This window comes from Lepisosteus oculatus, chromosome 6 (assembly GCF_040954835.1).
Source record: "Lepisosteus oculatus isolate fLepOcu1 chromosome 6, fLepOcu1.hap2, whole genome shotgun sequence".
In the NCBI taxonomy this organism is placed as follows: Eukaryota; Metazoa; Chordata; class Actinopteri; order Semionotiformes; family Lepisosteidae; genus Lepisosteus; species Lepisosteus oculatus.
Window position 1 is genome coordinate 42,133,357 of NC_090701.1, and position 24,179 is coordinate 42,157,535.

At 44.5% G+C, this 24,179-nt stretch overlaps 1 protein-coding gene across 1 annotated transcript; it reads right to left on the reverse strand.

Moving 5' to 3' along the window:
* Nucleotides 1-59: 59 nt before the first annotated feature.
* Nucleotides 60-19,176, reverse strand: LOC138239461 (neural cell adhesion molecule 1-like). Its single transcript, XM_069191667.1, has 10 exons — nt 19,071-19,176; nt 15,209-15,520; nt 14,714-14,977; nt 13,533-13,616; nt 12,236-12,499; nt 4,211-4,474; nt 2,535-2,798; nt 1,238-1,501; nt 745-885; nt 60-486 (listed from the first exon to the last, which is right to left on the reverse strand). Exons 1-9 carry the CDS (start codon nt 19,105-19,107, stop codon nt 752-754), a joined length of 1,887 nt encoding a protein of 628 aa, XP_069047768.1. The 5' UTR covers nt 19,108-19,176; the 3' UTR covers nt 60-486; nt 745-751.
* Nucleotides 19,177-24,179: the final 5,003 nt, after the last annotated feature.

Below are 24,179 nucleotides of genomic sequence, written 5' to 3' on the forward strand. Positions count from 1 at the left end.
TTATAATAAACTCTAGATCTCAAACCACTGTTACGTATCAGACTGTAATAAAACTCCAGTCAAGTTATCAAACCATTTATTTCAAAAGAGATTGAATTACTCAAACAATGAACATAAGCAAATTACACACACAAGTTAAATATTACAGCTTAGTGAGGCAGGAGATAATACACACTGTAACGTTTGCTTGTAAAGTGACTCAGGGTCGTGGGGACTGGAGCCCGTCCCAGCAAGCAACGGGCACAGAGCAGGATAGGACACCAGTCCACAGTAAGGCAGACACACAGAGGCAAATTAGCCTCCCAGTATGTCTTTGGGCTGTGGGAACACTGGACTAACACACAAGCTCCACACAGATAGCATCCCAGGAACTGAATCCAGGGTCCAACACTGTTCAATTCCATTTGTTGTTTTGTTGTTTTTTGCTTTTGTTTTTTAAGTGTTCTGCGATATAATGGGTGGATTTTCACTTCTCTTTCCTCTGTCCTGCAGTAAACACACAAAGACAGAGCAATATATCAGTGGACATCATTGGACACAGAGCAGTCCAGCACACACTGCGCAGTATCCTGAGGGGAAAGGGGGCAGTCAGCACACACAGCTCCTCTTCCATCACTCTCCAGAGCAGTGGAGGGTCTCAGCAGTGGACTGCTGCGACTAGAGTACCTATAGAGGGTAAAGACTGAACTAGAGGTGAGGACCCTCCAAACTCAAGACAAACTCCAGAGCCTGTAATACACTTGCCTGCCTCTCACTCTGTCAGCCTCTTCAGGATGAGCTCATTCCTAATCACAGCCAGGACTGCGAACACAGTCAGCACTCCGAACACTGAAACAGTTACAAAGTGCACAACTGCTAAAATCACACTCCCACTGCTCCCAGTACCTGTGAAACAGCAGAGAGAGAGAGTAATACACAACACTACAGGACATTAACACTGCACTGAGAGAGAGGGGTTAATACAGTCCAGACACACTGACTGGACACTACACTACATTAACACTGCACTGAGAGAGAGGGGTTAATACAGTCCAGACACACTGACTGGACACTACAGGACAGTAACACTGCACTGAGAGAGGGGTTAATACAGTCCAGACACACTGACTGGACACTACAGGACATTAACACTGCACTGAGAGAGAGAGCAGTTAATACACTCCAGACAAAATAAGAAATCAAGTGACTCAAGTGAGGCAGCTACTGTCGAAAAGTTTATTTGACTACAGTATCTTACCAAAGCAGTGATCCTCAGGTCTGACTGGGAGTGTCTCATTGCTGACTGGGTTAGAGGCCACACAGCTGTAGGAGTGAGAGAGTCCTTCTGTCTCCAGAGGGAGAGTCAGGGGGGTGTTGAGATCAGGGTTGCTGGTGTGGTTGAGTGTCTTCCCCTCTCTCTGCCAGGACAGGGTCACCTCTCTCCCGTTACTCACAGAGCACAGCAGAGAGCAACTCTCACTGCCCTGGGACACTCTGGACACCTGAGGTTTGGACACTCTATCTGTAGAGACATGACCTGAACTGTAAACTCTGTCTACAGAGAGACAACAGCAGACAGTACAGACCCAATTCTGGACCTGCTGGCAAATTGCTGCAGTGCTCTGTACACAGAATACACAACACTGTGGACACAAGTGATGCATAGCTTAAACACTGTAAGAGACAGGATTCTGTCAGACTGATTTTCATCCACACAGGAGACACAATGGAGACACTTACTGTCCTCTGTCAGTTTAAACACGGTGGACAAACTGACTGTCCACTGTCAGATTAAACACTGGACACAATGGACAAACTGACTGTTTTCTGAGAGGTTAAACACTGTGGACACAAAGGACACAATGACTGTCCAATGTCAGGTTAAATCTTGGACACAATGGACACACTGACTGTCCTCTGTCAGGTTAAACTCTGTGGACACAATGTAGACACTTACTGTCCTCTGTCAGGTTAAACAGTGTGAACACAATGGAGACACTGACTGTCCACTATCAGGTTAAACACTATGGACAAACTGACTGTCCACTGTCAGATTAAACACTGGGCACAATGGACACACTGACTGTAGTCTGTCAGGTTAAACTCTGTGGACACAATGGAGACACTTACTGTCCTCTGTCAGGTAAAACTCTGTGGACACAATGAACACACTGACTGTCCACTGTCGGGTTAAATACTGTGGACACAATGGAGACACTGACTGTCCACTATCAGGTTAAACACTATGGACAGACTGACTGTCCACTGTCAGGTTAAACACTGGACACAATGGACTGTCAGGTTAAACTCTGTGGACACAAATGACACCCTGACTGGACACTGACAGGTTAAACACTGTGGACACAATGGAGACAATGACTGTCCACTGTTAATTTAACCACTGTGGACACAATGGCGACATTGCCTGTCCACTGTCACATTAAACACTGTTTCAGACATTATTCTTTCACAGTAAATTTAATGCACAAAGGGGAAATGAAGTGATACAGTCTGGCAGCTACTGTCATGAATTATAATAAACTACCGTGTCTCACCGAGGCAGTGCTCCTCAGGTCTGACTGGGAGTGTCTCAGTGCTGACTGGGTTAGAGGCCACACAGCTGTAGGAGTGAGAGAGTCCTTCTGTCTCCAGAGGGAGAGTCAGGGGGGTGTTGAGATCAGGGTTGCTGGTGTGGGACAGTGTCCCTCCCTCTCTCTGCCAGGACAGGGTCACCTCTCTCCCGTTACTCACAGAGCACAGAAGAGAGCAGCTCTCACTGACTCTGATCATTCTGTTTACTTGGGGTTTAGACACTCTATCTGTAGAGACATGACCTGAAATGTAAACTCTGTCTGCAGAGAGACAACAGCAGACAGTACAGACCCAGTTCTGGACCTGCTGACAAAAAGCTGCGGTGCTCTGTACACAGAATACACAACACTGTGGACACAAGTGATATACTGACTGACCACTGTCAGGTTAAACACTGTAAGAGACAGGACTCTTTCAGAGTCAATTTAGTGCACACAGGGGATACAGGGGCTACTTACTGTCCATTGTCAGATTAAGCACTGGACACAATGGAGACACTGACTGTCCTCTGTCAGGTTAAACACTGTGGACACAATGGAGACACTGACTGTCCTCTGTCAGGTTAAAAACTGTGGACACAATGGAGACACTTACTGTCCTCTGTCGCGTTAAAAACAGTAGTAACAATGGAGATGCTGACTGTACTCTGTCAAGTTAAACACGGTGGACACACTGACTGTCCACTTTCAGGTTAAATACTGTGGACACAATGAACATACTGACTTTCCACTGTCAGTTTAAACACTGTGGACACAATGGAGACACTGACTGTCCTCTACCAGGTTAAACACTGTGGACACAATGGACACACTGACTGTCCTCTATCAGGTTAAACACTGTGGACACAATGGAGATGCTGACTGTCCACTTGTCACGCCCTCTGCAGCCAGAGGGCGCTCCTTCTCTGTCCTGTCCCTAGTTTCCTGCCTGCTGTCCTTCCGGTCCCTCTCTTTCCCTTGGGCTTTATATTTCCGGGTCTTGCACTCTGTCCTGGCTCAGCATTGACGTTCGGATGTCTTGAGACCTGCCTAGCACCAGGGTGCCCCACGTCCGCTCCTTGAGGGCACAGGTTTCTATACGGCATTCCTGAACTCTTTGCACTAATGAGCCCGGGCCTTTTTCCCGTTCCGCCGCTACGCATATGGGTCTTTTTCCGCTCTCCTGCTCTCCACGGTCAGTCCCTTTGGACATCCGTGACACCACTGTTAGATTAAACACTATGGACACCCTGACTGTCCACTGTCAGGTTACATACTGTGGACACAAGGGAGACACTTACTGTCCTCTGTCAGGTTATACTCATTTGGAAACAAATGACACCCTGACTGGACACTGACAGGTTAAACACTGTGGACACAAATGACACCCTGACTGGACACTGACAGGTTAAACACTGTGGACACAAATGACACCCTGACTGGACACTGACAGGTTAAACACTGTGGACACAATGGACACACTGATTGTCCACTGTTAATTTAACCACTGTGGACACAATGGCGACATTGCCTGTCCACTGTCACATTAAACACTGTTTCAGACATTATTCTTTCACAGTAAATTTAATGCACTAAGGGGAAATAAAGTGATACAGTCTGGCAGATACTGTCACGAATTTTATTCAACTACCATATCTCACCAAAGCAGTGCTCCTCAGGTCTGACTGGGAGTGTCTCATTGCTGACTGGGTTAGAGGCCACACAGCTGTAGGAGTGAGAGAGTCCTTCTGTCTCCAGAGGGAGAGTCAGGGGGGTGTTGAGATCAGGGTTGCTGGTGTGGTTGAGTGTCTCTCCCTCTCTCTGCCAGGACAGGGTCACCTCTCTCCCGTTACTCACAGAGCACAGCAGAGAGCAGCTCTCACTGCCCTGGGACACTCTGGACACCTGAGGCTTGGACACTCTGTCTGTAGAGACATGAACTGAAATGTAAACTCTGTCTGCAGAGAGACAACAGCAGACAGTACAGACCCAGGTCTGGACCTGCTGACAAAAAGCTGCGGTGCTCTGTACAGAATACAGAACACTGTAGACACAAGCAACACACTGACTGACCACTGTCAGGTTAAACACTGTTAGAGACAGGACTCTTTCAGAGTGAATTTCATGCACACAGGGGATACAGGGGATACTCACTGAACACTGTCAGGTTAAAGGTGGAATTCTTCTGGGTACCCAGGCTCATCACTGTATAAGCCCCACTGTCATTTGTTCTCAGATCCCAGATTTGGAAGAATCCAGATTGATTGTCCCAGGTCACTCTGTCTTTGAAGTCTGGTTGAGTGATAGTTATCGACCCATTAAATACTCCTGCAACCGTGCGGACAGTAGCACTATCTCCTTGTTTTAGATCTATGAACTGTGACACTTGGACACTTGGAAACGTGACAGACTCTCCCACAATGCCTTTTACTTCCCGCTGCAGAGTGGGAGACAGATGTGTCCCTGTGGAGGAGAGAGAAGGAGGGACTGTTCAGCTTTAATTAAAGTCAAAAACAATATCTCTCTATTATAAAATTACATCCCTGATATTTTTTATTGAAACCATCGTAACTTTGAACAAATTTTATACTACAGGTATGAAGTTCAATGACTTTTTAGTCAAAGAGGCTCTACATCGGCAGTGTGAATCTTTTCTCAAAAGTTTACTTTTCATTTTAAAATCAGTGTGTCTCTGAACACAGTGAGACCCCTGGTCAGTTATTTAGTCTGCATTAGCAGCTCTGACTGCAGTATCAGTGTGTCTCTGAACACAGTGAGAGCTCTGGTCAGTTATTTAGTCTGTAATAGCAGCTCTGACTGCAGTATCAGTGTGTCTCTGAACACAGTCAGAGCTCTGGTCAGTTATTTAGTTTGTAATCGCAGCTCTGACTGCAGTATCAGTGTGTCTCTGAACACAGTGAGAGCTCTGGTCAGTTATTTAGTCTGTAACAGCAGCTCTGACTGCAGTATCAGTGTTGTTTTCTCCATCAGTCTCGGTAATTATCTGAGTGCCAGGGTTGTCTGTACTGACTCTGAATGTAACACTTCTTTGATAATGATCTCTGCTAGATTTGTATTTGTTTAAAGTCTGGTGGCTCTGATTCTCTCAGTCCAGAAGAGTGTACAGTATCTTTGTGTGGAAAGTGGATTTCCTCTGTCTCTCTTGCTAGTGTCACCTGGAGGACTGTTTGCTGTTGGATGAGATTACTCCTGCTGGACAGGGCTACACTGAGGGTATCACAGCTGTGTCATGATGGGTTTAACAGTCATTCATCACTGAGGTCCTGTGCAGAATGTTACCTCCTTTGAGTTCCCCTCATCCTCTGTTGGTATTTCCCCTAAACTACTGTACACTTCCTGTTGCTTCTTTATTGCACTTTCAACCTGCAAACATGTTCTGGACTTTTCTGACCACAAGGCTGCTTACTGGACCTGACAGCTGACAGTAAGTGGACTGGCCTTCTGTTCTCTGAAGGTACAGGTGAACTCAGCTCGTGTGGGAGAGGAGATTCACACCTGCCCTCAGTATAGCTCAGCTCTTTGCAGTGATGCCCCAGCACAGATCACTGACAGTCTGGCTCCTTGCAAAAGGCACCTCTCTTGCTCCTGGTATACTTCTGGTACACGAGTGAACTGCACTCTGGGAAGTAGGTGGTGTCTTGTCATCGCTGACCAGTTCTCAATCCAGCTGAGAAATGTTCTCATGGTTTTGCAACTAGCAACAGCAGTAATAAGCATCAACCAAGCTTGCAATACGGTGTAGCCATTAGGAATAGTTCAGTTTATAACATTTCACTGATTTCTGATTTATATTTCCAAATTTACTGTATTACTCTGACTGCAGTATCAGTGTTGTTTTGTCCATCAGTCTCAGTAATTATCTGAGGGCCAGGGTTGTCTTAGACAAGTCATTTAAGGGTGTTTTTCTTTAAAAGGATAAAAAGGGTGCTTATGTATTTGTCGGGTTCACATATTAATTATAAAATAATGGAAAAAGTAAATATACTAAGAAAAATCAAAATATTTATTTTGAAAGAAATAGATGCTCGGGAGGGCCAACAATTGAGCTTAGTTGATTGCTGATGACAGATGGAAGACTTAATGTAATATCTAAAAATGTAATTAGTTTGTTTCTTGCATTTATTATTTCCTTATTTCACACAGTTGAGTTTTTACTGTCCAAGCTCTCCCGTGACCCTGAATTAGATGAAGCAGCTAGAAGATGGACAGATGGGGTTTACAGTGTTTTTTTAAAACAGTTTTTTTAAAACAAGTTGTTAACCATTGTTTTAGATTTTGTCTATTGTGATTAGCCTTTTTTTAAATACAATTGTTGGAAATAATGCTTTTTACCTAGGTACTTTTAAAATGTTAATGTTCTAAGTTAAAGATAGTTACCCTTGTAGAATTTCAAATTTAATAATAATAATAATAATAATAATAATAATAATAATAATAATAATAATTCCTTACACTTGTACAGCACTTTTCTGGACACTCCACTCAAAGTGCTTTACAGATAATGGGGACCCCCTCCTCCACCACCCCCAGTGTGCAGCCCCACCTGGATGACACACACCAGCTCTCAGTGTGGAGAGCAGAGTGATGAAGCCAGTTCAGAGGTGGGGACTATTCGGAGGCCATGATGGGTAAAGACCAGGGGGAAATTTGGCCAGGATCCTGGGGTAACATACCTACTCTTTTCGAGAAACGCCCTGGGATTTTTAATGACCACAGAGAATCTAGACCTCAGTTTTACGTCTCATCCGCAGGAAGGCGACTTTTTACAGTGTAGTATCCCCGTCACTATACTGGGGCATTAGGACCCACATGGACTGTAGGGTTAGCGCCCCCTGCTGGCCCCACTAACACCTCTTCCAGCAGCAACCTTAGCTTTCCAGGAACTGGCCAGGCTCCCTCCTGCTGAGCTTCAGTGGGCTGCCAGATGGGAGCTGCAGGTTTCTGCACTTCAGAAACATTATGTACTCGATTATAATAGGTCATTTTTTTGACGGGGTTTACATTAGGATGATCAACAGCAGGAATTTTTCACTCACACTTGAACAAGCTGATTAAGAATATGTTGTGCTGCACATTGAGGGGTCCCCTGGCGGTCGTCTGGCTCACCTATGCTCAAGGCCCTGGGATGGATTGTCTTGAAAAAGAAAGGAGCTACTGGAGGAGTAGTCAGGTGTTCGTTTGGAGACAATCGGAGAGCTAGACGGACACTATCTGTTCTACAAAGCACAGCTCTATCAGGATTAACTGCTGTAAGAAAACAAACTGGCTAAAATGACTGAAGCTTCCAGGAAAGATCACAGTAGAATTTCTCGTAAAGAAGTGATATTTTAATGATTTTCTACCCTTCCGATTAATTTAAATACAAAAGTATAATAATAGACTGCAGTGTTGTCATGCAGTTTTCTTACTTCCTGTAATTGAAATATGAACATGTTTTATTCTAAATGGTGGGGTCGTTTGTATCTGTAAGTGATGATCAATCTGAAACTACCCACAAGCAAAGTCAAACACAAAATACTCCAACATACAGTAATACAGTAATACATAGAATACAATTTATAAAATGTAATGAGTGCTATTACTACTATCAGTACTGCTGCCCCTACTAACAATATCATCAGCCTTATTAATAATACTATAGCTGCTACTAATAATAATGGGCTCTTACCAGAAATCCAGCAGACATACAGCAGAATAAAGCTCATTGTATTCAACGTATGTGTGACTCCAATACAGCGACAGACACAGACTGAAGACTGAAGAGCTCACACTGACCCAGGGGAACAGAGCTCCCACTGCACTTCTGCCTTCTGTAACCTGCTCTCCGCTCTGAAGACTCCTCCTTCACATGCTGTCACGATACATTTCAGTCAGAAATATATTTACCAGGCCTCTGTAGACGTATAAGGACAGCTACAGGACAGGTGTAGACTACAGACCCAACAATTTGTATTTTTGATGACGGAATTCATATGAATGACTAGTGCAATTCAAGACAGATTTCACATCGTCACATTATCACATCATCGTACGATAGGTTCAACCCAGTGATTTCAAGTAACCTGAAGTATTCGGACACGTTCACTGTCAGTCAGTTTCAGAGTTTAAAAGTCTGGTTGCACATTCCAGTGCCGTTTCCAATTAAATAATCAGACACACCTTCTACCTGCCTACTTTAACCAGCCTGACACACCACTCCTTGCTCAGTGTCGGGTTTCACCAAGCTAGAGCTGCACCGTTCCCCATTCCCTGTTCCCCGTTCCCCAAGATTTCTAGGTTTTTGGTTCTGACCCCTGGCTTTGTCTCTGCCTTGAATCTCTACTTGGTTATTATGTATTTACTGTTTTTTTACCCTGACCTCCTGACCCACATTTTGGGATAAACTCCTGCTGGTACTTTAGAGTTCAGAGGATTCTGCTTAGGGTCCTTAACACTGCCATCGTTCCTTACATGATCAATAAAGATGAGAGAGTCAAGCCCAGAAGCAGCCATGTGTGTCCAGGCCATGATATGAGCTCCACCAGGCTGCACAGAGGAGGAGGTGACACTGGAGCATCTTCCTCCACACTTTAACCTCTCTGTCGCTCTGCTGAAGGTTTGTCTTAGTCACACCTGTCTTAAACCTTTGTTCCAAAACTCTTCTTTGTCATTTTTGTATTTTAGTAGTTCTGTCATTCTCAGTAGTCAGTACAATATAAAGAGATAGTAGAGAGGTAGGGATAGCCGACTCTGGGATTAACCCACCTGGGTGAAGAAATGACAGCACTGGCTGTAATATCAGCAACACCGTCCCAACCCTACTCAACAGGGAGCTGCTGCAGGGGTGTGGCTGGGTGGAGGGAGGGCAGCTAGAAAAGATGTGTAGAAACAATGATAACATTTGACCTTCTCCTGAGCTTCTGTTAAACAACACCATTTCTGAGCAAAATGTGGGTGAACATGTATTGCTGCTCTAGAACTGGTGCACTTGTCTTTTTCACTCAGCTCTAGATGTTTTCATCTCTGGGACCTCCAGCGTCATCATGAAACCTCGCCAGACCAAGCATGTTAATCCCAATGAATATCGAACATCAGGAACTGAAAAATGAAAAGAATATTATTGTGAGGTATGAAATGAGACACTGACAAAAATGGGATGTACTGTCCTTCAGAAAAAGTTCTTCCTAAGATTTGAGGACTCAAAGAAATATGGTTGAATTGAGGCAAGTAATGGAAGAGGTCAGCTTCAGAGGGAAGGGAGAGAGATTAGAGAGAGACCGAAGGCCGCTTTGGATGAGGTTAAAGATCTCAAACAGGTCAACACTGCAGTCCAGACCAGACATGAGTCTCTGATTCCTCCAGCAGGGCTCTGTCTCACTGATCTGAGCTCAGTGTTACGGTATCATGACACCAGCAGTTCCATTTGTCCCTGCTCATGTTAATATGCACCCCAACAGTGATCCTGGGAAAGCATAGATCTACTCTTACTTAGAGACAGATTGCAAAAAGTCCATCGCACTTACCTGATTAAGAACTTCAGTAAGAACTGCAATGTGGACGCACGTAAAGGGCTTGAAATTCATGTCTGAAGCTATTGAACCTGAGAAAGGACTGTCGATTTGGAAAATTACAAATTCGAAGCGTTCAGTGACCCTTTATCAGCTGTTACTGCTGCTGGACAGAAGAGGCACTCCAGTCTCATACCCTCCAGTGACGATTATGGGAAACTGACACGCCTTTTTCTCTGTACTGTAGATAATGCTAACTTTAACAGTTTAATTATTGTAACCTTTCAAATAAATGATAGTGCTTAACAGTGATGCAAACTCCACAACAATTCCTGACGTCTGACAACTGGCACAAAAATCTCTCCTTTTACCCCAGATTCACTCTGTTTCCCTCTATAAAGCTCCTCTCTTTCTCACCTCTGAGTCCTGAGTATGTCTGCTCTCTCTCTCTGCCTCTCTTGCTCTTACCAGCTCTGTCACTAGCTCACCCCGCTGTGATGAACAGGGCAATAAAACTGTCCATCAGCCTGTATTTCCCCACCCTGTAGCCCAGCCAGGAGCGCTCGTCTCGATACGTCTAACCAAGAGTTTATGATCCGTATCTGACCCACTGCCTCTCCTCTACAGTTTGACACATTTAACACCAATCAGAACAGGTCTAAACCTGAACAATTGAAAGGTGATGAAGTTCAACACAAACCCCATCAGCTCAGGTTTGCTTGTCTTACAGAGACTCTGAGAAAAGACAGTGAGAGGTTCCCAGACATTGTCTACAGCCTGAGAGGACCCTACTCTCACCCCACTGTGAGTCTCCCAGTCACATCGCCACTGGGTGTCTCACAACACCATGGGGTTATGGAGTTAGGTTTGATCTGTACAGGAGTCTGACCCCCACAGATTCAGAAACTCCTGGTTCCTGAATCTGAATAGTCTATTTGATTCTCCTCTTCCCTCTGTCTCTGGAATTGTAATCTCACACTACGGTGGGTCTGTATCTACTTGTGCTGTACAAGTATATTATAACAAACTCTAGATCTTAAACCCCTGTTATGTATCAGACTGTAATAAAACTCCAGTCAAGTTATCAAACCATTTATTTCAAAAGAGATTGAATTACTCAAACAATGAACATAAGCAAATTACATACACAAGTGAAATATTACAGCTTAGTGAGGCAGGAGATAATACACACTGTAACGCTTGCTTGTAAAGTGACTCAGGGTCGAGGGGACTGGAGCCCGTCCCAGCAAGCAACAGGCACAGAGCAGGATAGGACACCAGTCCACTGTAGGGCAGACACACAGAGGCAAATTAGCCTCCCAGTATGTCTTTGGGCTGTGGGAACACTGGGCTAACACACAAGCTCCACACAGATAGCATCCCAGGAACTGAATCCAGGGTCCAACACTGTGTTCAATTCCATTTTTTGTTTTGTTGTTTTTTGCTTTTGTTTTTTAGGTGTTCTGTGATTTTCACTTCTCTTTCCTCTGTCCTGCAGTAAACACACAAAGACAGAGCAATATATCAGTGGACATCATTGGACACAGAGCAGTCCAGCACACACTGCGCAGTATCCTGAGGGGAAAGGGGGCAGTCAGCACACACAGCTCCTCTTCCATCACTCTCCAGAGCAGTGGAGGGTCTCGGCAGTGGACTGCTGCGACTAGAGTACCCATAGAGGGTAAAGACTGAACTAGAGGTGAGGACCCTCCAAACTCAAGACAAACTCCAGAGCCTGTAATACACTTGCCTGCCTCTCACTCTGTCAGCCTCTTCAGGATGAGCTCATTCCTAATCACAGCCAGGACTGCAAACACAGTCAGCACTCCGAACACTGACACAGTTACAAAGTGCACAACTGCTAAAATCACACTCCCACTGCTCCCAGTACCTGTGAAACAGCAGAGAGAGAGAGTAATACACAACACTACAGGACATTAACACTGCACTGAGAGAGAGGGGTTAATACAGCACAGACACACTGACTGGACACTACAGGACATTAACACTGCACTGAGAGAGAGGGGTTAATACAGTCCAGACACACTGACTGGACACTACAGGACATTAACACTGCACTGAGAGAGAGCAGTTAATACACTCCAGACAAAATAAGAAATCAAGTGACTCAAGTGTGGCAGCTACTGTCGAAAAGTTTATTTGACTCCAGTATCTTACCAAAGCAGTGATCCTCAGGTCTGACTGGGAGTGTCTCAGTGCTGACTGGGTTAGAGGCCACACAGCTGTAGGAGTGAGAGAGTCCTTCTGTCTCCAGAGGGAGAGTCAGGGGGGTGTTGAGATCGGGGTTGCTGGTGTGGGACAGTGTCTCTCCCTCTCTCTGCCAAGACAGGGTCACCTCTCTCCCGTTACTCACAGAGCACAGCAGAGAGCAGCTCTCACTGACCTGAGACACTCTGGACACCTGAGGTTTGGACACTCTGTCTGTAGAGACATGACCTGAACTGTAAACTCTGTCTGCAGAGAGACAACAGCAGACAGTACAGACCCAATTCTGGACCTGCTGACAAATTGCTGCAGTGCTCTGTACACAGAATACACAACACTGTGGACACAAGTGATGCATAGCTTAAACACTGTAAGAGACAGGATTCTGTCAGACTGATTTTCATGCACACAGGGGACACAATGGAGACACTTACTGTCCTCTGTCAGTTTAAACACGGTGGACAAACTGACTGTCCACTGTCAGATTAAACACTGGACACAATGGACAAACTGACTGTTTTCTGAGAAGTTAAACACTGTGGACACAAAGGACACACTGACTGTCCAATGTCAGGTTAAATCTTGGACACAATGGAAACACTGACTGTCCTCTGTCAGGTTAAACTCTGTGGACACAATGTAGACACTTACTGTCCTCTGTCAGGTTAAACAGTGTGAACACAATGGAGACACTGACTGTCCACTATCAGGTTAAACACTATGGACAAACTGACTGTCCACTGTCAGATTAAACACTGGACACAATGGACACACTGACTGTAGTCTGTCAGGTTAAACTCTGTGGACACAATGGAGACACTTACTGTCCTCTGTCAGGTAAAACTCTGTGGACACAATGAACACACTGACTGTCCACTGTCGGGTTAAATACTGTGGACACAATGGAGACACTGACTGTCCACTATCAGGTTAAACACTATGGACACATTGACTGTCCACTGTCAGGTTAAACACTGGACACAATGGACTGTCAGGTTAAACTCTGTGGACACAAATGACACCCTGACTGGACACTGACAGGTTAAACACTGTGGACACAATGGAGACAATGACTGTCCACTGTTAATTTAAACACTGATGACACAATGGCGACATTGCCTGTCCACTGTCACGTTAAACACTGTTTCAGACATTATTCTTTCACAGTAAATTTAATGCACAAAGGGGAAATGAAGTGATACAGTCTGGCAGCTACTGTCATGAATTTTAATAAACTACCATATCTCACCGAGGCAGTGCTCCTCAGGTCTGACTGGGAGTGTCTCAGTGCTGACTGGGTTAGAGGCCACACAGCTGTAGGAGTGAGAGAGTCCTTCTCCAGAGGGAGAGTCAATTTAGTGCACACAGGGGATACAGGGGCTACTTACTGTCCATTGTCAGATTAAGCACTGGACACAATGGAGACACTGACTGTCCTCTGTCAGGTTAAACACTGTGGACACAATGGAGACACTGACTGTCCTCTGTCAGGTTAAACACTGTGGACACAATGGAGACACTTACTGTCCTCTGTCGCGTTAAACACGGTAGTAACAATGGAGATGCTGACTGTCCTCTGTCAAGTTAAACACGGTGGACACACTGACTGTCCACTTTCAGGTTAAATACTGTGGACACAATGAACATACTGACTTTCCACTGTCAGTTTAAACACTGTAGACACAATGGAGACACTGACTGTCCTCTACCAGGTTAAAAACTGTGGACACAATGGAGACACTGACTGTCTTCTATCAGGTTAAACACTGTGGACACAATGGAGATGCTGACTGTCCACTTGTCACGCCCTCTGCAGCCAGGGGGCGATCCTACTCTGTCCTGTCCCTAGTTTCCTGCCTGCTGTCCTTCCGGTCCCTCTCTTTCCCTTGGGCTTTATATTTCCGGGTCTTGCACTCTGTCCTCGCTCAGCATTGACGTTCGGATGTCCTGAGACCCGCCTAGCCCCAAGTCTCCCCACGTCCGCTCCCTGAGGGCATAGGTTTCTATACGGCACTCCTGAACTCTTTGCACTAATGAGCCCGGGCCTTTTTCCCGTTCCGCCGCTACGCATATGGGTCTTTTTCCGCTCTCCTGCTCTCCACGGTCAGTCCCTTTGGACATCTGTGACACCACTGTTAGATTAAACACTATGGACACCCTGACTGTCCACTGTCAGGTTACATACTGTGGACACAAGGGAGACACTTACTGTCCTCTGTCAGGTTAAACTCTGTGGAAACAAATGACACCCTGACTGGACACTGACAGGTTAAACACTGTGGACACAATGGCGACATTGCCTGTCCACTGTCACATTAAACACTGTTTCAGACATTATTCTTTCACAGTAAATTTAATGCACAAAGGGGAAATAAAGTGATACAGTCTGGCAGATACTGTCACGAATTTTATTCAACTACAGTATCTCACCAAAGCAGTGATCCTCAGGTCCTACTGGGAGTGTCTCAGTGCTGACTGGGTTAGAGGCCACACAGCTGTAGGAGTGAGAGAGTCCTTCTGTCTCCAGAGGGAGAGTCAGGGGGGTGTTGAGATCAGGGTTGCTGGTGTGGGACAGTGTCTCTCCCTCTCTCTGCCAGGACAGGGTCACCTCTCTCCCGTTACTCACAGAACACAACAGAGAGCAGCTCTCACAGACTCTGATCACTCTGGACACCTGAGGTCTGGACACTCTGTCTGTAGAGACATGAACTGAAATGTAAACTCAGAGAAATGCAGAGAGACAGCAGACAGTACAGACCTAATTCTTCACCTGCTGACAAAAAGCTGCGGTGCTCTGTACACAGAATACAGAACACTGTGGACACAAGCAACTCACTGACTGACCACTGTCAGGTTAAACACTGTTAGAGACAGGACTCTTTCAGAGTGAATTTCATGCACACAGGGGATACAGGGGATACTCACTGAACACTGTCAGGTTAAAGGTTGTGGAAGTCTGCTGGGTACCCAGGCTCATCACTGTATAAACCCCACTGTCACTTGTTCTCAGATCCCTGATTTGGAAGAATCCAGATTGATTGTCCCAGGTCACTCTGTCTTTGAAGTCTGGTTGAATGTTAGTTATCGTCCCATTAATTACTCCTGCAACCGTGCGGATAGTAGCACTATCTCCTTGTATTAGATCTATGATCTGTGACACTTGGACACTTGGAAACGTGACAGACTCTCCCACAATGCCTTTCACTTCCCGCTGCAGAGTGGGAGACAGATGTGTCCCTGTGGAGGAGAGAGAAGGAGGGACTGTTCAGCTTTAATTAAAGTCAAAAACAGTATCTCTCTATTATAAAATTACATCCCTGATATTTTTTATTGAAACCATCGTAACTTTGAACAAATTTTATACTACAGGTATGAAGTTCAATGACTTTTTAGTCAAAGAGGCTCTTCATCGGCAGTGTGAATCTTTTCTCAAAAGTTTACTTTTAATTTTAAAATCAGTGTGTCTCTGAACACAGTGAGAGCCCTGGTCAGTTATTTAGTCTGTATTAGCAGCTCTGACTGCAGTATCAGTGTGTCTTTGAACACAGTGAGAGCTCTGGTCAGTTATTTAGTCTGTAACAGCAGCTCTGACTGCAGTATCAGTGTGTCTCTGAACACAGTCAGAGCTCTGGTCAGTTATTTAGTCTGTAACAGCAGCTCTGACTGCAGTATCAGTGTGTCTCTGAACACAGTCAGAGCTCTGGTCAGTTATTTAGTCTGTAATAGCAGCTCTGACTGCAGTATCAGTGTGTCTCTGAACACAGTCAGAGCTCTGGTCAGTTATTTAGTCTGTAACAGCAGCTCTGACTGCAGTATCAGTGTGTCTCTGAACACAGTCAGAGCTCTGGTCAGTTATTTAGTCTGTAACAGCAGCTCTGACTGCAGTATCAGTGTGTCTCTGAACACAGTCAGAGCTCTGGTCAGTTATTTAGTCTGTAACAGCAGCTCTGACTGCAGTATCAGTGTGTCTCTGAACACAGTCAGAGCTCTGGTCAGTTATTTAGTCTGTAACAGCAGCTCTGACTGCAGTATCAGTGTGTCTCTGAACACAGTCAGAGCTCTGGTCAGTTATTTAGTCTGACTGCAGTATCAGTGTTGTTTTGTCCATCAGTCTCGGTAATTATCTGAGTGCCAGGGTTGTCTGTACTGACTCTGAATATAACACTTCTTTGATAATGATCTCTGCTAGATTTGTATTTGTTTAAAGTCTGGTGGCTCTGATTCTCTCAGTCCAGAAGAGTGTACAGTATCTTTGTGTGGAAAGTGGATTTCCTCTGTCTCTCTTGCTAGTGTCACCTGGAGGACTGTTTGCTGTTGGATGAGATTACTCCTGCTGGACAGGGCTACACTGAGGGAATCACAGCTGTGGTCATGATGGGTTTAGCAGTCATTCATCACTGAGGTCCTGTGCAGAATGTTACCTCCTTTGAGTTCACCTCATCCTCTGTTGGTATTTCCCCTAAACTACTGTACACTTCCTGTTGCTTCTTTATTGCACTTTCAGCCTGCAAACATGTTCTGGACTTTTCTGACCACAAGGCTGCTTACTGGACCTGACAGCTGACAGTAAGTGGACTGGCCTTCTGTTCTCTGAAGGTACAGGTGAACCCAGCTCGTGTGGGAGAGGAGATTCACACCTGCCCTCAGTGTAGCTCAGCTCTTTGCAGTGATGCCCCAGCACAGATCACTGACAGTCTGGCTCCTTGCAAAAGGCACCTCTCTTGCTCCTGGTATACTTCTGGTACACGAGTGAACTGCACTCTGGGAAGTAGGTGGTGTCTTGTCATCGCTGACCAGTTCTCAATCCAGCTGAGAAATGTTCTCATGGTTTTGCAACAAGCAACAGCAGTAATAAGCATCAACCAAGCTTGCAATACGGTGTAGCCATTAGGGATAGTTCAGTTTATAACATTTCACTGATTTCTGATTTATATTTCCAAATTTACTGTATTACTCTGACTGCAGTATCAGTGTTGTTTTGTCCATCAGTCTCAGTAATTATCTGAGGGCCAGGGTTGTCTTAGACAAGTCATTTAAGGGTGTTTTTGTTTAAAAGGATAAAAAGGGTGCTTATGTATTTGTCAGGTTCACATATTAATTATAAAATAATGGAAAAAGTAAATATACTAAGAAAAATCAAAATATTTATTTTGAAAGAAATAAGTGCTCGGGAGGGCCAACAATTGAGCTTATTTGATTGCTGATGACAGATGGAAGACTTAATGTAATATCTAAAAATGTAATTAGTTTGTTTCTTGCATTTATTATTTCCTAATTTCACACAGTTGAGTTTTTACTGTCCAAGCTCTCCCGTGACCCTGAATTAGATGAAGCAGCTAGAAGATGGACAGATGGGGTTTACAGTGTTTTTTAAAACAGTTTCTTTAAAACAAGTTGTTAACCATTATGTTTTAGATTTTGTCTATTGTGATTAGCATTTTTTTAAATACAATTGTTGGAAATAATGCTTTTTACCTAGGTACTTTTAAAATGTTAATGTTCTAAGTTAAAAGATAATTACCCTTGTAGAATTTCAAATTTAATAATAATAATAATAATAATAATAATAATAATAATTCCTTACACTTGTACACTCCACTCAAAGCGCTTTACAGATAATGGGGACCCCCTCCTCCACCACCCCCAGTGTGCAGCCCCACCTGGATGACACACACCAGCTCTCAGTGTGGAGAGCAGAGTGATGAAGCCAGTTCAGAGATGTGGATTATTCAGAGGCCATGATGGGTAAAGACCAGGGGGAAATTTGGCCAGGATCCTGGGGTAACATACTGTACCTACTCTTTTCGAGAAACGCCCTGGGATTTTTAATGACCACAGAGAATCTGGACCTCAGTTTTACGTCTCATCCGCAGGAAGGCGACTTTTTACAGTGTAGTGTCCCCGTCACTATACTGGGGCATTAGGACCCACATGGACTGGAGGGTGAGCGCCCCCTGCTGGCCCCACTAACACCTCTTCCAGCAGCAACCTTAGCTTTCCAGGAACTGGCCAGGCTCCCTCCTGCTGAGCTTCAGTGGGCTGCCAGATGGGAGCTGCAGGCTTCTGCACTTCAGAAACATTATGTACTCGATTATAATAGGTCATTTTTTTGACGGGGTTTACATTAGGATGATCAACAGCAGGAATTTTTCACTCACACTTGAACAAGCTGATTAAGAATATGTTGTCCTGCACATTGAGGGGTCCCCTGGCAGTCGTCTAGCTCACCTATGCTCAAGGCCCTGGGATGGATTGTCTTGAAAAAGAAAGGAGCTACTGGAGGAGTAGTCAGGTGTTCGTTTGGAGACCATCGGAGAGCTAGAAGGACACTATCTGTTCTACAAAGCACAGCTCTATCAGGATTAACTGCTGTAAGAAAACAAACTGGCTAAAATGACTGACGCTTCCAGGAAAGATCACAGTAGAATTTCTCATAAAGAAGTGATATTTTTATGATTTTCTGCCCTTCCGATTAATTTAAATACAAAAGTATAATAATAGACTGCAGTGTTGTCATGCAGTTTTCTTACTTCCTGTAATTGAAATATGAACATGTTTTATTCTAAATGGTGGGGTCGTTTGTATCTGAAAGTGATGATCAATCTGAAACTACCCACAAGCAAAGTCAAACACAAAATACTCCAACATACAGTAATACAGTAATACATATCATACAATTTATAAAATGTAATGAGTGCTATTACTACTATAAGTACTGCTGCCCCTACTAACAATATCATCAGCCTTATTAATAATACTATAGCTGCTACTAATAATGGGCTCTTACCAGAAATCCAGCAGACATACAGCAGAATAAAGCTCATTGTATTCAATGTATGTGTGACTCCAATACAGCGACAGACACAGACTGAAGACTGAAGAGCTCACACTGACCCAGGGGAACAGAGCTCCCACTGCACTTCTGCCTTCTGTAACCTGCTCTCCGCTCTGAAGACTCCTCCTTCACATGCTGTCACGATACATTTCAGTCAGAAATATATTTACCAGGCCTCTGTAGACGTATCAGGACAGCTACAGGACAGGTGTAGACTACAGTCCCAACAATTTGTATTTTTGATGACGGAGTTCATATGAATGACTAGTGCAATTCAAGACAGATTTCACATCGTCACATTATCACATCATCGTATGATAGGTTCAACCCAGTGATTTCAAGTAACCTGAAGTATTTGGACACGTTCACTGTCAGTCAGTTTCAGAGTTTAAAAGTCTGGTTGCACATTCCAGTGCCGTTTCCAATTAAATAATCAGACACACCTTCTACCTGCCTACTTTAACCAGCCTGACACACCACTCCTTGCTCAGTGTCGGGTTTCACCAAGCTAGAGCTGCACCGTTCCCCATTCCCTGTTCCCCGTTCCCCAAGATTTCTAGGTTTTTGGTTCTGACCCCTGGCTTTGTCTCTGCCTTGAATCTCTACTTGGTTATTATGTATTTACTGTTTTTTTTACCCTGACCTCCTGACCCACATTTTGGGATAAACTCCTGCTGGTACTTTAGAGTTCAGAGGATTCTGCTTAGGGTCCTTAACACTGCCATCGTTCCTTACATGATCAATAAAGATGAGAGAGTCAAGCCCAGAAGCAGCCATGTGTGTCCAGGCCATGATATGAGCTCCACCAGGCTGCACAGAGGAGGAGGTGACACTGGAGCATCTTCCTCCACACTTTAACCTCTCTGTCACTCTGCTGAAGGTTTGTCTTAGTCACACCTGTCTTAAACCTTTGTTCCAAAACTCTTCTTTGTCATTTTTGTATCTTAGTAGTTCTGTCATTCTCAGTAGTCAGTACAATATAAAGAGATAGTAGAGAGGTAGGGATAGCCGACTCTGGGATTAACCCACCTGGGTGAAGAAATGACAGCACTGGCTGTAATATCAGCAACACCGTCCCAACCCTACTCAACAGGGAGCTGCTGCAGGGGTGTGGCTGGGTGGAGGGAGGGCAGCTAGAAAAGATGTGTGCAACGTTGTGTAGAAACAATGATAATATTTGACCTTCTCCTGAGCTTCTGTTAAACAACACCATTTCTGAGCAAAATGTGGGTGAACATGTATTGCTGCTCTAGAACTGGTGCACTTGTCTTTTTCACTCAGCTCTAGCTGTTTTCATCTCTGGGACCTCCAGCGTCATCATGAAACCTCGCCAGACCAAGCATGTTAATCCCAATGAATATCGAACATCAGGAACTGAAAAATGAAAAGAATATTATTGTGAGGTATGAAATGAGACACTGACAAAAATGGGATGTACTGTCCTTCAGAAAAAGTTCTTCCTAAGATTTGAGGACTCAAAGAAATATGGTTGAATTGAGGCAAGTAATTGAAGAGGTCAGCTTCAGAGGGAAGGGAAAGAGATTAGAGAGAGACTGAAGGCCGCTTTGGATGAGGTTAAAGATCTCAAACAGGTCAACACTGCAGTCCAGACCAGACATGAGTCTCTGATTCCTCCAGCAGGGCTCTGTCTCACTGATCTGAGCTCAGTGTTACGGTATCATGACACCAGCAGTTCCATTTGTCCCTGCTCATGTTAATTTGCACCCCAACAGTAATCCTGGGAAAGCATAGATCTACTCTTACTTAGAGACAGATTGCAAGAAGTCCATCGCACTTACCTGATTAAGAACTTCAGTAAGAACTGCAATGTGGAAGCATGTAAAGGGCTTGAAATTCATGTCTGAAGCTATTGAACCTGAGAAAGGACTGTCGATTTGGAAAATTACAAATTCGAAGCGTTCAGTGACCCTTTATCAGCTGTTACTGCTGCTGGACAGAAGAGGCACTCCAGTCTCAACCCTCCAGTGACGATTATGGGAAACTGACACGCCTTTTCCTCTGTACTGTAGATAATGCTAACTTTAACAGTTTAATTATTGTAACCTTTCAAATAAATGATAGTGCTTAACAGTGATGCAAACTCCACCACAATTTCTGACATCTGAAAACTGGCACAAAAATCTCTCCTTTTACCCCAGATTCACTCTGTTTCCCTCTATAAAACTACTATTCTTTACCCCAGATTCACTGTTTCCCTCTATAAAACTACTATTCTTTTACCCCAGATTCACTCTGTTTCCCTCTGTAAAGCTCCTCTCTCTCTCTCCTCTGAGTTTTGAGTATGTCTGCTCTCTCTCTGCCTCTCTTGCTCTTACCAGCTCTGTCACTAGCTCACCCGCTGTGATGAACGGGGCAATAAAACTGTCCATCAGCCTGTATTTCCCCACCCTGTAGCCCAGCCAGGAGCGCTCGTCTCGATACGTCTAACCAAGAGTTCATGATCCGTATCTGACCCACTGCCTCTCCTCTACAGTTTGACACATTTAACACCAATCAGAACAGGTCTAAACCTCAACAATTGAAAGGTGATGAAGTTCAACACAAACCTGCTGACATTCCTGAACCCCATCAGCTCAGGTATTCTTGTCTTATAGAGACTTTGAGAAAAGACAGTGAGAGGTTCCCAGACATGGTCTACAGCCTGAGAGGACCCTACTCCCACCCCACTGTGAGTCTCCCAGTCACATCGGCACTGGGTGTCCTGTAGCCTCCCAACACCATGGGGTTAGGTTTGGTCTTACACTGTATGAGTCAATTAGTCGTTTGTATATGTATTCTTGTGTAGGTTGGAATATGATTACATTTGTGTTAGAATCCTATTGATCATATTTGTCTCCATCAAGGGTTATGAGGCGGTGTTGCACAATTTGATCAGTGGTCCTGACTTTCAGCTACAGGGTGCCCCCTAGTGGCCCTCTTGGTACTTGTGACTGCACAGTGCTGTGTTCAGGCCAACACAGCTTGTTGAGCAAATTTGAGGGACGAGCCTCCACTCGGCACTGATGCTCCAGTAGGGATGAGACCGGCAGGAAGGAGGGCGTGTCGGAGGATATTTCCCATAATCCCTCCTTCTCTCTGTGAGATCGTGGGAATCGCAGCCGCATGTCAGGAATCGAAGAGCACCTTCTTCTCTGCTCCAGCTCAGGTAGGAATATAACTGACTATTCTGTTTTTTAGGAAAGTATCTTTATTATTTTTCATTCTATTCATTAATTGAACAATATGCTAATTCCTGTTTGTTATTATGGTATACGTTGACAAAGAAAACTCAGTCTTCACTCAGGTTGGGAGATTGTCAAACAGAGATCTTTATTCAATCAGCTGAAGGGGAGCATATCACCAAGTCAGGGGCTCCCCTCACACTCGGTAAATATGCTCGCTCAACTGAAGTTACACTTTTCCTTTTATATGATACATGTAGCTGAGACTTTACCATATCAACGAAACATACGAGGCACGAAAAAATTTCAGAAGTCTGTGAAACACAAACAGAACAAGAATTTCCCATTTGCAATCCATAACCTGCAATCTGTTTCATTTCTCTCTGATTGAACTACAGGGGTGTGAAAAATCACAGGCTATAGTTGCAGGAAGACAGTTGTCAGACTGGCCCAGCTCCAGAGCAGTGTGTCCTGTGTGTGATTAGTGATGTTCAGACACTGTCAGATCACTGTGTCCAGTGTAGTACAGGACTGTACAGGAATCTGATCTCAGACTGGCCAAGCTCCACAGCAGTGTGTCCTGTGTGTGATTAGTGATGTCCAGACACTGTCAGATCACTGTGTCCAGTGTAGTACAGGACTGTACAGGAATCTGATCTCAGACTGGCCAAGCTCCACAGCAGTGTGTCCTGTGTGTGATTAGTGATGTCCAGACACTGTCAGATCACTGTGTGTCCAGTGTAGTACAGGACTGTACAGGAATCTGATCTCAGACTGGCCAAGCTCCACAGCAGTGTGTCTTGTGTGTGATTAGTGATGTCCAGACACTGTCAGATCACTGTGTCCAGTGTAGTACAGGACTGTACAGCAGTCTGATCTCAGACTGGCCAAGCTCCACAGCAGTGTGTCCTGTGTGTGATTAGAACACACCAATCCCTACCTGATCTAATTACATTTCAGTGTCAAACTGAACGTGTGATAAATTGTGCTAATTTTAAAATGTATTTTAATGTAAAGATATTGATTAGTATTTACATGGTCTGTTTTATGCCCAAGCCAGCAAGAGCTCACAATCCTCGGTCTCCATGGAATCCAGGCGCACCTGTACGAGGAGTCTAATTCCCTCTAGGGCGGTGCGGACTCTCTCAGGCCAATTCCCCCAATCACCGATTACTGATTAATGGCATATAATCACCGATTACTGATTAACGGTATATAATCACCAATTACTGATTAATGGGTGCTAAATCCATCAAGAGCAGGTCTCTTTCCATCTGTTCCATCATAACAGCCTGTCTCCAGGAATGAAGCACCAGCTCAAGCTGATGCAGTCAGGATGTTACAGTGACCTGATCTACTGTAATGAGAGATTTAACATTTCTGGCAGTAACATTAAAACATGTTGTGCGTATAGAAAAGCTAAAAATATTATTGCTTTAAATTGTAATTGCTATGCCTATAAATAAGCCAAATGTGGTACTGCTAATAAAACTCAACAGTTGAAAAGTTATCTCCTTTCTTTTCAACATGGAATAAAACTTTACCCGTTCCTTCGCAGCCTGACGCAGGTTCCTACTTGTACTGTATTACTCAGCTCATACTACCCCTGTCCCCTGCTTGCAGTACCACACAAGACCAGCAGAGGGGACACCGATCTCAGAAACCAGTACCTCATGAATGGGAAGGGTTTCTTACCTTGTGGGCTCACCCAGCTCCTCATCTTTTACCCTAAACATTGACATTTTTACACTGTTTCACACGTTCATGCAGGAGTCCTATCACTGAGAGAGGAAATAAATTAAATTTGAGTGGTAATGTCTTCTTTTCCTGTTCATTACTGGCTTTCAGAGGTAAGAGTCTCAGTGTTGCAGGGTTATTT